Source organism: Dromaius novaehollandiae, chromosome 3 (genome assembly GCF_036370855.1).
Source record: "Dromaius novaehollandiae isolate bDroNov1 chromosome 3, bDroNov1.hap1, whole genome shotgun sequence".
In the NCBI taxonomy this organism is placed as follows: Eukaryota; Metazoa; Chordata; class Aves; order Casuariiformes; family Dromaiidae; genus Dromaius; species Dromaius novaehollandiae.
This window is the reverse complement of record NC_088100.1, coordinates 11,441,319-11,453,417: the sequence shown is the minus strand read 5'-3', so window position 1 is coordinate 11,453,417 and position 12,099 is coordinate 11,441,319. Positions and strand designations below refer to the sequence as shown.

General features: G+C 53.6%; 1 protein-coding gene across 3 annotated transcripts; it reads left to right on the top strand.

The window, feature by feature from the left end:
• Nucleotides 1–21: 21 nt before the first annotated feature.
• On the top strand, nucleotides 22–9,036 carry LOC135327795 (uncharacterized). 3 transcript variants are annotated; one of them, XM_064508405.1, is made up of 6 exons: nucleotides 22–4,495; nucleotides 5,146–5,197; nucleotides 5,335–5,392; nucleotides 5,487–5,582; nucleotides 5,899–8,570; nucleotides 8,923–9,036. In XM_064508405.1, the coding sequence occupies exons 1-5, from the start codon at nucleotides 4,388–4,390 to the stop codon at nucleotides 8,531–8,533; spliced, it is 2,949 nt and encodes a 982-aa protein (XP_064364475.1). In that variant the 5' UTR covers nucleotides 22–4,387; the 3' UTR covers nucleotides 8,534–8,570; nucleotides 8,923–9,036. The 3 variants fall into 3 exon arrangements, with proteins under 3 accessions (XP_064364475.1, XP_064364474.1, XP_064364476.1); XM_064508404.1 differs by having other exon boundaries at nucleotides 22–4,106; nucleotides 4,322–4,495; nucleotides 5,146–5,582; XM_064508406.1 differs by lacking the exons at nucleotides 5,146–5,197; nucleotides 5,335–5,392.
• Nucleotides 9,037–12,099: the final 3,063 nt, after the last annotated feature.

Here is a 12,099-nt window from a genome sequence, read left to right as displayed (position 1 = left end):
GGCATGTGTGTTGGCAGTTTCAGATGAGAGGACAGGGATGTCCCTCCACGTCTCTGAGGGCAGGAGGCTGGGGCTGGCTGCCTGCTAGAGATTTTCGTAGGGTTTTCTCATGGGCTTCCCGGCTGCCTGGAGATCTGCTGCAGTCTTCCCTCTTTGCTTTCTTGTGGGCAGAGCAGATGCTGAGGGGAGTAAAATGCTGAGGAGGAGGAGGAGGAGGAGGAGGAGAGCTTGATCCACACGCAGAGGGAAGGGAGCAGTGAGGGCTGGAGGAGGGAGGAGGGCGGCAGAGCAGCTGCTGGGTTAAGCAGCGGGGCACAGCCCGCTCTGTAATGGCTGTGGGTGACCCACAGAGCTGTCTCTGGAGCCACGTGCCCAGGCTGGCCAGCCCCAGGCAGGGCCACAGCACCCTCTGCATGAGCTGAGGCTGGGCCGATGGCCCCATCTCTGCCCGCACGGGGCAGAGCGCAGGGCCTGTGCCCTCTTTAGCTTCTATCAGCAGCAGCCGTAGTTTCTCCACGGCAAGCAAGGCCTGGCTCTTGCGAGATACATCTAAATTAACGTGCGCACAATCTAAGGAGATCTATAGTGCAAGGGCTTGTGAAAATGTATGCTTGTTTTCTGGTACAAGCAAGGGAATTTTTGGTTCCAAGAGTGTCGTCGTTAATGTTAATGGTGGTAAGGGCTTCACGACATTCGTGAAGCTCCAGTGTACTTTCCGGTTCCCGGAGGGGAGGAAGCGACGGCGGCTTGATATTGCCCTGAGCACACAAGGGCTGTGCAATGGGCTTTGGGAAGGGTAGAGGAGAGAGAGCAGCGCCTTACGCAGACTGTATCTTGTTATCTCTTAGTGCGTCATGTGAAACGAAGTAAGACCAATGGAAAAAATGCTGGAGGACTGATGGGAACCCAAGCAGAGTTCTCACAGGCAGCTGTAAAATGACCTGCAAAGTGTCCCGTATGGCCAGAAGAATTGCGCTGTGCAAGCTTTGTTTTCCCATTTATGAAACCAGCGATCATTGTAGGAACCCACGGCACCAGATAGTTGCAACTCCTCTGCTTCTCTAGGTTGTTGTCTAGATAAATAATAATGGCTCCTTGCTCAGGGCAAACTTGGGGTTTAGGCTGCCATACCCTGAGTAAAAGGTGAGGAGCTTGAGGCAGCCTTCCATTGCTTGCTCACTCCCTCCCTCCAGGTGGGGGAACGGCAAGGATGGTCTGAAACACATGTCACTTGGGATAACAGGAAAGCAAACTGCAGAAGTCTTTAGAGGCTGTGGTGCTTGATAAGAAGGGAAATGAGCTAAAAACCACAGTCCCTGCTCAGTGCATATAAAGCATACACTTTTCACAGCAATCCAGCCTTTCATATTAGAGTTACACACAGGCTGTTATCCTTCCACACCAAGAACCATGAGCAGCAATCTGGCCTGTCTAATTGGGATTTGAGCTTTCTTAGCAATATTAGAAAAGCAGAGCCTTTTGTACCTTTGGCCTCCAATACCCAACTATTGTACTGATACTTTTTATTGAGCCCATATCCTCGTACGTATTTAGATATCTGCCTCCATTGAGAGTTTTCTGTCTTTTAAGAAAGAACTCACCCATTCATGTGAACGTACCTACTTTTAATCTAGTTTTAATCAGTCTATAACTTTTAGACTTTTGTAAATTCTGCTAGCAGAATTCCACATTCCAAAGACTCTTTCCTTCAGATATCCAATATGCGTCAGACCTGCAGGCTACCTGACCAGCTGTAAACACCATTTACAAATATTTGTGATGCTCAGGAAGATTTCTAGATGTCATTGGCCAGAGATCTAAGTAGAAGACAATAATCTCTGTGTCGGACTGTCTAACTGCATGCACAGGTTGATCATGTATGGACTGGTATGACCATGTATTAGCTACTGCTAGTGGAGACTTTTTAACTCTTTTATCTTTGTTCAATCACAGTTCATCTGAGAGGCTTTAAAATGTGATTTAGGATCATGCAGGACTTGGCTGTAAATAATAAGGTTTGGACCAAGTCAGAGTTAACTGGATGGTTAGTCTGCCTCTGCAGTGTTGTGCTCTCTGACCACCACTGCTGCTCTCGTCAAGCAACTGAGGCACTTCACCAATGGCATTGCAGAAAGCTGGTCTACAGTACTCAAGGCAAGAAGATAAGTAAAGACTATGGAGCTGTAGCTTTTCTCCCAGGTGCCCTCTTTCACCAGACTGATGTTAGGCTGACCTTAGTGCTAGGTGAATGCACTCCTGTTCAATACAAAAGGAAAACACTTCTCTACAGGAATTTCCTGGGCAGTTTTTAATAAAGGAGCACACACTTCATGCCTTGGAATACGGAACTAACAAACAATGAAGGGCTGAGCTAAGGGTATCTGCTTAGGCAAGAGTATCTGAAGGGGGGGAGCTGCAATTTTTTTTACCGAAGCACAGGCTGAAGTCAGACACAGCTCTGCAGCGCACCACAGCTTACGCTGAATAGACTGGCCTTCAGAGAGTACTGTGTACAATCATGTTATGCTCCGCAGAGCATCGTTTGCTCCATTCTTCATGGAGAGCTAAGGTGAGGAGGCCAAGCTTCAAAGATCAAGAGAAGTGAGCTGAGGAGAGGACTTTGCATCAGTGTAGTTTGTGATTGAAGCCTAGGAGAGAATACACTCCAGTAAGAAGTTACATGGAAGGAAAGCGGCTTGGGACACTTTGGAAGAACTGTTTAATGGGAAAGATGACTTAATAAGATTTCTGAGAGCTATGAAAGAGAGCAAACTGCATAGGCAGGATGCTGAACAAAACTGAACAGATCTTTGTGCTAAAGGGAGCGGTATGGGGCTAGCGGTACAAACATATACCTTCTTGGCACTGCATCGGGCAGAATGGGATGATAGGCCATCATGAATGGCTCTACTGCTCACATCAGGATGAAGCTGTGGGACGGTGCCTGCATCAGGATCCCCAGCTCCACAAGGAGCCTTTGGCCTGGCCAGCCAAGCAGCCAGGGCTGTGTGTGCTTTCCCCAGCTCAATCCATTTTCCCTCTCTACTCCAGGCAACATCTCTCAGTAGCACTGCCTGGGCTGTAGCTCCCAGCTCCCAGCTCACGAGTTCCCTCTTTGGGGAGCAATTACATCACGGCCACTGCTCTGGCTTAGCTCTTGGAGCACCATCTCTGGTAAAGTAGTAGCAACCTCATGGTGTTACAGTATCACAGTAGCCTCCTTGCTGGACTCCAGCGCCAGGCCCCAGTTTGTACACACCCCCTCAGAAGGTGGCGGGTAGCCCAGGCATTGGGATTTTGCCCTTCCCTGTGAAAGGCCAGAGGTTTTACATAGCCCTGGACGGTGGTAGCCTTGGGCTGGCTGTAGTGCTTCCTCTAGCCATGCAGGCAGTTGCCTCGTGCTTGGATGACTGTTGACTGACTCCCTTGGTTAGGCTCAGCTCTGGGAGGGCCCCCTCTGGTACAAGGTGACAACCCCATGTCATCACTGCATCACAAATGTTGCCTTAGCTTAGCTGTGGCAGCATCATCGCTGCTGAAGAGAAGAAAACCCTGTGTCATCACCGCATCACAAACGTGAGCCAGCGTATATGTCGGGAGGATGGGTGTCACTTTGCCTCTGAGCTGACAGGTGAAGAGAGCTGAAAGAGCAGGTAAGCACACTGAGCTGAGTCCGGCAGCTCCTCACCAAGGTCTCTGTGGCAGGGTGGGCTCTCGCTGTGCTTGTGGGCAGGCCCAGAAACTCAGGGTCCAGCAACCCTTGCAAACTCATTTGTGTGGATGCGGCCTGGTGTCAATAGGATCAAAGAGAGTGATTTGAGCTTCCCCTCACTTTAGACATAAGGCTGAAATACAAAGGATTCTTGAAAGGGTATTGGAAACCCAGCAGTGTTTGGGGTAGATTTTGAGCCTGGCTTGCAGATAAGAGAGCATCCCAGTGCAGTGCCCAAAGCCCAGTGGGGAATAAAAAGGGTCTTTGGCTTGGGAAGCAACAAAGACAGAGAGCCTGGGAGCAGACGCTGAAATTGTTCTTTTAGGATTGTTCTTCTCGGCGTGTTTTCAGAAGATTGTTGCTGTCGATCCTAGACCCAGGGACCACAGGAAGGGTGAGCACTGCCCCTGAACAAAGGGGTAGATCCTTGGATGTTTGTAAAGAGTAATTGTCCTGTTCATGAAGATTTCTTCTCCTGACCAGAGAATCTGGACTTGGGCTGTTGGTCTCCTTGTAACTAATGGGAATAATAATCCCAGGTGTTTGCTGAGGATCTGAGGAGGCTGTGAATGCAGTAACGGAACTGACAATATCTCCTTGGCTCCGCAGAGAAGGAGGTTGCCCTTTGCCTGTGTGCAGACCTGGCGCGTGAGAGGGAGGTCTGATCCCTGAGAAATGAACTTTTCCCCCATCGCCATGGACGGTGTCATCTCTCCAGCTTTCCTGTGGTTCCTGATGCTGGTGCTCACCTTCTACCTCCTGCTGACCTTCAACAAGCACAAGGTAGGAGTCAGTCTTGCTGCCTGGGCAGAGTGAAGGGGAGGCAGTTGCCCAGCCCAGCCCTGGCCAGCCTGGGCCAGGAGGGTCAGGGCAGAGACGGGCCTGGCCTTGGTGGGGCCCTGGTTTAGCTGGTGCCTGCGTGGCTGGTGGCGACGAGCAGGCAGAGCCCGTGTGTGCAGCTGGTCCCAGCTGTGCCAGCTCCAGCCCCGACTGTCCTGTGCTGCTACTGCAGCAGCTCTTGTACAGGTGCATTTTGAAGAGGGGATTTAAAAATCATGTCCAAACTGTCACGGTTCTTCCACAAGAGAAAATCCTGCTGGGAAGGTGGGACCTGGTCCTGGGCACCGCTGGGCTGCACACACAACGCAGCCTCCCTTTGGCACCAGCCTGGGCTGGGGAAATGCCTGCCTGCCCTGGTGAGAAAGAGCAATGGGAGCATCACCATCACCTGCAGGGCAGGAAACTCTCCTGGCCCCCCTGCATCTGCCCTCGGTCTGCCCCTGTAGCCACGGGCCATGGCCAGACTGCCCAGTGCAAAGTTCCCCACGGGTCCCTGACCTGCCCCTTGCCAGTGCAGTGGTTGCCAGGAGCCAGGGCACCCTTGTGGAGGAGAGACGCTGCTCTCTCACCGGCTGCTTTCTCTGCCTGTGTAGGAAGGCAGCTGCAAGAAGAGAAGGTGGAGGGGCAGCGATGAGGAGCCCAGAGGTGAGCGGCTCCTGGGCAAGGGCAGGTGCCCTGCAAAGGAAACCCTGAGACCCCACACATCCACCGCCCCGCTCTGCCTCTGCCGGGGCTCCTGTGAGGGACTGCCCCATCCGCTCACTTGCCATCTCCCCTTCCAGCAGCCTTTTCCCTCTGGGAGGAAGATCCAGAGGAGTCTTCAGGGTCCTCTGGGTCCCAGTAAGTGGAGCCCTTCCCTCTGTAGTGCAGCAGCCCCCTCTGGGAGCCGCCAGCAAGAGAGAGCCCATTCATACTGCCCTCTGCCCACATGCAGATACACTGGAGTCCTGGAGATGCTCATCACGGATCGCTGGGAGATGGACCTGAACTTTGATAACATAATCAGATCTGTGAAGGAGGCCTCAAAGAGGTGAGGCAGCTGAGGAGGGGACAGGGTGGGGGGCATGGGCTGAGGGGGAATGGCTTGGGGAGAGCAAGGAGAAATCCAAGGGCCTCAGATCTCAGGGAGGAGGCCTTTGGGGAGGGATTTTCTTCTCTGGAGCAGAGCTGACAGTGTCCTCCCCTTTTCTAGGGGAGAGGGACCTGCTGGGTTCTGGCAGGCAGGCAGGGGACTTTGGGCACACACTCGGACCCCATGGCAGTAACACAGCCTGCCATCTCCTTAGGGGGCATAGGGAGAGCTTGTGGCTGCTGGGCTCAAGCTTCACCTCCTCCCTCTCGCACAGGCTCACCTGGAAGGCCATCAACAGCAGCTCCATCACTTGTGACTCAGCAAGTGAAGCCAGCTTCTCTTCAGGGACGTCTTTCTCCCCTGCTAGCGATTATTCCCTCACTTCAACTTTGGGGAGCCAAGCCAGCTCTTTTTCAGGGGAGTCTTTCTCCTCTTTCACTGATGGAGAAGGTCTGGCTCAAGGCTCTAGCGTGCAGCCTGTCCTCGCGGATCCCCGGCCTAGCCAGGAGAAGCAGCAGGACCTGGCGACTCGCCCACCTGGCAGGGAAGTGGGGGCCAGCTGCCACATGGCTGGCAGTGGCCTGCAGCAGCAGCACCTTGAGGTCCACCTGGATGTGCCCCCCCAATGCCCAGGAGTGTTGGGCTTCCACGTCGGGGAAACGGAGACAACTTTCTTGTACCCTGATGCCCAAGAAGACTTGGAGGAGCGTGTCCAGAAGAAGAAACTTGAGATGCAACTGGGGCTGCCGGCTGCTGTCTGCAAATCCCTGCACGCCGACCTGTCCTGGCCTCCTAGCCCACCACCACTGCCTGCAAAGCCAGACACGGAGCAGGTTTCCAGCATGCAGAGGCAAACCTTCCCAGGCAAAGCCGAGTTCAGTGCTGTGGAGTTGGATTTCAGCTGGAATGGCAAGGAGAGCTTGGAGTGTCTCATCCAGGAAAATGAATGGCAGCAGGAAGCAGGCCTGTCAGCCAGTCTGGGTGAACCTCAGCAGGAGTTGCCAAGCTCAGCTCCTCGAACACCTCAGTGGCATGCTGAGCCTGATGAGGTGGTGGTTCCCAGCGTGCAGGAGCTGCCCTTCCTCGACAACACTGTCAAAAAGCAGCTAGAGCTGTACATCATAAAAATGCAGATGAAACAGTGCTTTGGGCCACCAGCAAGGATCCCGGCCTGCAAGAAGGTTGCGGCCCCTGTCGCAGGGCAAAAAGCCTCCCAGCCTCCCCCTCCACACAGAGGTGCTGGGCTGCCATATCACTCCCCCTTGCAGCACTGGACCAGGCATGCTCAGACCAGGTGCTCTGCAGAAGAGCCCCCAGGCCCCAAGCAGGAGAAGAGCAGGTGTCCCACATCTCCCATGATGAGAGAGCAGAGACTCAGCTCTCAGAGCAGGAGGCAGCCAGAGGAAGAGAGCCCTGAAGAAGAAGAGGCTACAGACCTTGTCATGGCATGCCCGGGACAGCAGCAGGGTCAAGCCTGCTCTGCTCCAAGTGCTTTCCTGAGAGCAGCACAGGAGATGTCTTGGAAGGACAAGGAGGTATCAGCCTGCAAAAGAGAGCGTGGGGGAACAGCCAGCAGCAGCAAGGACACTGAGGAGTCCCTGCTGGCCACCAGCAGGAAGGATCAGGGTCCTGGGACACAAGGGGATGTGCGCAGCCCTTGCCCTCCCAGCCAGGCAGAGCAGGCGTTGCTGCAGAGCGAGGAAGCTCACCAGGGGCAACTGTGGCAGTCCCATGAGAGCTGGAGCAGCTCCAGTGAGGACATGAGGACACCAGAGCTGCCATCAAAGAAGAGTGTCCCCCAGGAAAAACACAGCCAGTCCTGCGAGAGCTGGAGCATCTCCAGGGAGGACAAGGAGACACCAGAGCTGCCAGCAGCCAGGAGAGCTCCTCCAAGAAAACGTTCCCAGAAGAGACAACACAGTGAGGAGGGCCCCTCAGCTCTGCCACCGGCTCCAGCCCCTGCAGGGACCAGTGTTCCAGTCTCCCAGCTGGAAGGGCTCCTCACAGCCCTCATCGATTCCCACAAGGCCAGCCAAGCTGCTCACAAAGCGCAGAACCAGCTGCTGGAGGAAATGTTGGTGTGGCTCCCAGACAAGGCTGGGGCCCCAAGGAAGGACACGACAGGAGGGCACCCCGTTGGCTCACGGCGCTGCAGACATGTGGCTGAAAGCTGCCCTCACTGCAGGGGACGGAGAGCAGTGCAGGATGCGCCCGTGCCGGCTGCCTTGCCCACCAATATCACCACAAATATGAGCAAGGACAGAAATCGCCAAAGGAGTCCTGTCTTTAAGCTGAAAATGAGTCTGGAGCAAGTCTGCCAATGGGTATTAACAGAGGAGCCAGAGCAGGGGAAGGGCAGGGGAAACCCCAAGGACAGAGCCAGCTCCAGGAGACTCTGCCCCAAATGCGGTAAAGCTCGGCGCCAGAGACTCTCCGGCAAGGAAGGCTTGCAGACCTCACCTCCATCTGATGCTGCAGCCCTGGGCGCAGGAAGAGCAGGACACAGGCACCCACCCCAGGGCAGGGGCAAGAGGCAGCAGGGGCAGGAGGAAAGGGCTGCCGCCACCCAGCAGGCAAAGGGGCTCCATCTTTCCACAACTTCATTCTTGCGAGCTGGGCAGGCGGGGTCTCAGCCACACCAGGCCCTCACCAGGCCTCTGCCCTCACATGTGGCGCCTGGGCACAGGACACTGGAGAGGGAGACACCACCTCTGCTGGGCAGCATCTGCTGTGGGCTCATCCTCATCCTGCCGTGCCTCGAGAGAGTCTGTGCCAAGCTCCAAGAAAAATCAAGGCCTAATTTGGCAAGAACAAGGAGAGGGGAGGAGCTGCAAGGGCAAAGGCACAGGCTTTTGGAAGCAGAGCGCCAGCTCCCGCAGGGATCTCCAGAGGAGAGCAACAGCATGTGACAGTGACACGCCAGGCTGCAGATGCTGCGCTCCTGGAGTGAGTGGGGCTGGGTGCAGTAGTCTGTGGGGCTGGGGTATCGCCAGGGCTGCTGGGGGAAGGGGCTGCCTGGGACTGTCTGCGAGAGGTGATGGGGAAGGACTCGGTGGGCTCTCCGCTGAGACTTTCCTGATGGGAGTGATGGATGCTATGGGGACACAGTGCCAGCGAGGCCGGGGCATAGCAAGGGGCAGAGCCAGGGTGGGAGCAGCCCCCCTGGGGACACAGCAAGGCTGGCTCCTGTTGCCTGTGGGGAGCGACCCCCCGTGCTGCTGGTTAGGAGCACAGAGAGCAGCCCCATTCCTGGCACCCCAACCCCCAGCCCTGGCTGACTGTGCTCTTCCCCTTGCAGCTGTGCAGGTGGAGCAGGGCCCAACGGGGCATGGACCCAGTGAGCAGCAGCTCCCGGCCGGGCCCTCCCAGGGAGCAGGAGCTCTCCTAATAAAGTCACGTCCATTGAAATAAGCGTGCAGTGGTCTCTTCTTCCTTGGGGAGTAGTGGCGCCGTCCCTGCCCACTTCTTGACCCTCATTTCACGGGCAAGTCAGGCATGTGTGTTGGCAGTTTCAGATGAGAGGACAGGGATGTCCCTCCACGTCTCTGAGGGCAGGAGGCTGGGGCTGGCTGCCTGCTAGAGATTTTCGTAGGGTTTTCTCATGGGCTTCCCGGCTGCCTGGAGATCTGCTGCAGTCTTCCCTCTTTGCTTTCTTGTGGGCAGAGCAGATGCTGAGGGGAGTAAAATGCTGAGGAGGAGGAGGAGGAGGAGGAGAGCTTGATCCACACGCAGAGGGAAGGGAGCAGTGAGGGCTGGAGGAGGGAGGAGGGCGGCAGAGCAGCTGCTGGGTTAAGCAGCGGGGCACAGCCCGCTCTGTAATGGCTGTGGGTGACCCACAGAGCTGTCTCTGGAGCCACGTGCCCAGGCTGGCCAGCCCCAGGCAGGGCCACAGCACCCTCTGCATGAGCTGAGGCTGGGCCGATGGCCCCATCTCTGCCCGCACGGGGCAGAGCGCAGGGCCTGTGCTCTCTTTAGCTTCTATCAGCAGCAGCCGTAGTTTCTCCACGGCAAGCAAGGCCTGGCTCTTGCGAGATACATCTAAATTAACGTGCGCACAATCTAAGGAGATCTATAGTGCAAGGGCTTGTGAAAATGTATGCTTGTTTTCTGGTACAAGCAAGGGAATTTTTGGTTCCAAGAGTGTCGTCGTTAATGTTAATGGTGGTAAGGGCTTCACGACATTCGTGAAGCTCCAGTGTACTTTCCGGTTCCCGGAGGGGAGGAAGCGACGGCGGCTTGATATTGCCCTGAGCACACAAGGGCTGTGCAATGGGCTTTGGGAAGGGTAGAGGAGAGAGAGCAGCGCCTTACGCAGACTGTATCTTGTTATCTCTTAGTGCGTCATGTGAAACGAAGTAAGACCAATGGAAAAAATGCTGGAGGACTGATGGGAACCCAAGCAGAGTTCTCACAGGCAGCTGTAAAATGACCTGCAAAGTGTCCCGTATGGCCAGAAGAATTGCGCTGTGCAAGCTTTGTTTTCCCATTTATGAAACCAGCGATCATTGTAGGAACCCACGGCACCAGATAGTTGCAACTCCTCTGCTTCTCTAGGTTGTTGTCTAGATAAATAATAATGGCTCCTTGCTCAGGGCAAACTTGGGGTTTAGGCTGCCATACCCTGAGTAAAAGGTGAGGAGCTTGAGGCAGCCTTCCATTGCTTGCTCACTCCCTCCCTCCAGGTGGGGGAACGGCAAGGATGGTCTGAAACACATGTCACTTGGGATAACAGGAAAGCAAACTGCAGAAGTCTTTAGAGGCTGTGGTGCTTGATAAGAAGGGAAATGAGCTAAAAACCACAGTCCCTGCTCAGTGCATATAAAGCATACACTTTTCACAGCAATCCAGCCTTTCATATTAGAGTTACACACAGGCTGTTATCCTTCCACACCAAGAACCATGAGCAGCAATCTGGCCTGTCTAATTGGGATTTGAGCTTTCTTAGCAATATTAGAAAAGCAGAGCCTTTTGTACCTTTGGCCTCCAATACCCAACTATTGTACTGATACTTTTTATTGAGCCCATATCCTCGTACGTATTTAGATATCTGCCTCCATTGAGAGTTTTCTGTCTTTTAAGAAAGAACTCACCCATTCATGTGAACGTACCTACTTTTAATCTAGTTTTAATCAGTCTATAACTTTTAGACTTTTGTAAATTCTGCTAGCAGAATTCCACATTCCAAAGACTCTTTCCTTCAGATATCCAATATGCGTCAGACCTGCAGGCTACCTGACCAGCTGTAAACACCATTTACAAATATTTGTGATGCTCAGGAAGATTTCTAGATGTCATTGGCCAGAGATCTAAGTAGAAGACAATAATCTCTGTGTCGGACTGTCTAACTGCATGCACAGGTTGATCATGTATGGACTGGTATGACCATGTATTAGCTACTGCTAGTGGAGACTTTTTAACTCTTTTATCTTTGTTCAATCACAGTTCATCTGAGAGGCTTTAAAATGTGATTTAGGATCATGCAGGACTTGGCTGTAAATAATAAGGTTTGGACCAAGTCAGAGTTAACTGGATGGTTAGTCTGCCTCTGCAGTGTTGTGCTCTCTGACCACCACTGCTGCTCTCGTCAAGCAACTGAGGCACTTCACCAATGGCATTGCAGAAAGCTGGTCTACAGTACTCAAGGCAAGAAGATAAGTAAAGACTATGGAGCTGTAGCTTTTCTCCCAGGTGCCCTCTTTCACCAGACTGATGTTAGGCTGACCTTAGTGCTAGGTGAATGCACTCCTGTTCAATACAAAAGGAAAACACTTCTCTACAGGAATTTCCTGGGCAGTTTTTAATAAAGGAGCACACACTTCATGCCTTGGAATACGGAACTAACAAACAATGAAGGGCTGAGCTAAGGGTATCTGCTTAGGCAAGAGTATCTGAAGGGGGGGAGCTGCAATTTTTTTTACCGAAGCACAGGCTGAAGTCAGACACAGCTCTGCAGCGCACCACAGCTTACGCTGAATAGACTGGCCTTCAGAGAGTACTGTGTACAATCATGTTATGCTCCGCAGAGCATCGTTTGCTCCATTCTTCATGGAGAGCTAAGGTGAGGAGGCCAAGCTTCAAAGATCAAGAGAAGTGAGCTGAGGAGAGGACTTTGCATCAGTGTAGTTTGTGATTGAAGCCTAGGAGAGAATACACTCCAGTAAGAAGTTACATGGAAGGAAAGCGGCTTGGGACACTTTGGAAGAACTGTTTAATGGGAAAGATGACTTAATAAGATTTCTGAGAGCTATGAAAGAGAGCAAACTGCATAGGCAGGATGCTGAACAAAACTGAACAGATCTTTGTGCTAAAGGGAGCGGTATGGGGCTAGCGGTACAAACATATACCTTCTTGGCGCTGCATCGGGCAGAATGGGATGATAGGCCATCATGAATGGCTCTACTGCTCACATCAGGATGAAGCTGTGGGACGGTGCCTGCATCAGGATCCCCAGCTCCACAAGGAGCCTTTGGCCTGG

Excerpts from the sequence above, each read along its gene's own strand:
- LOC135327795 (XM_064508404.1), top strand. The coding sequence starts at position 4,388 with ATGAACTTTTCCCCCATCGCCATGGACGGTGTCATCTCTCCAGCTTTC. Across the intron at positions 4,496-5,145 it reads TGACCTTCAACAAGCACAAG|GAAGGCAGCTGCAAGAAGAG; the intron begins GTAGGAGTCAGT and ends CTGCCTGTGTAG. Across the intron at positions 5,583-5,898 it reads GTGAAGGAGGCCTCAAAGAG|GCTCACCTGGAAGGCCATCA; the intron begins GTGAGGCAGCTG and ends CCTCTCGCACAG.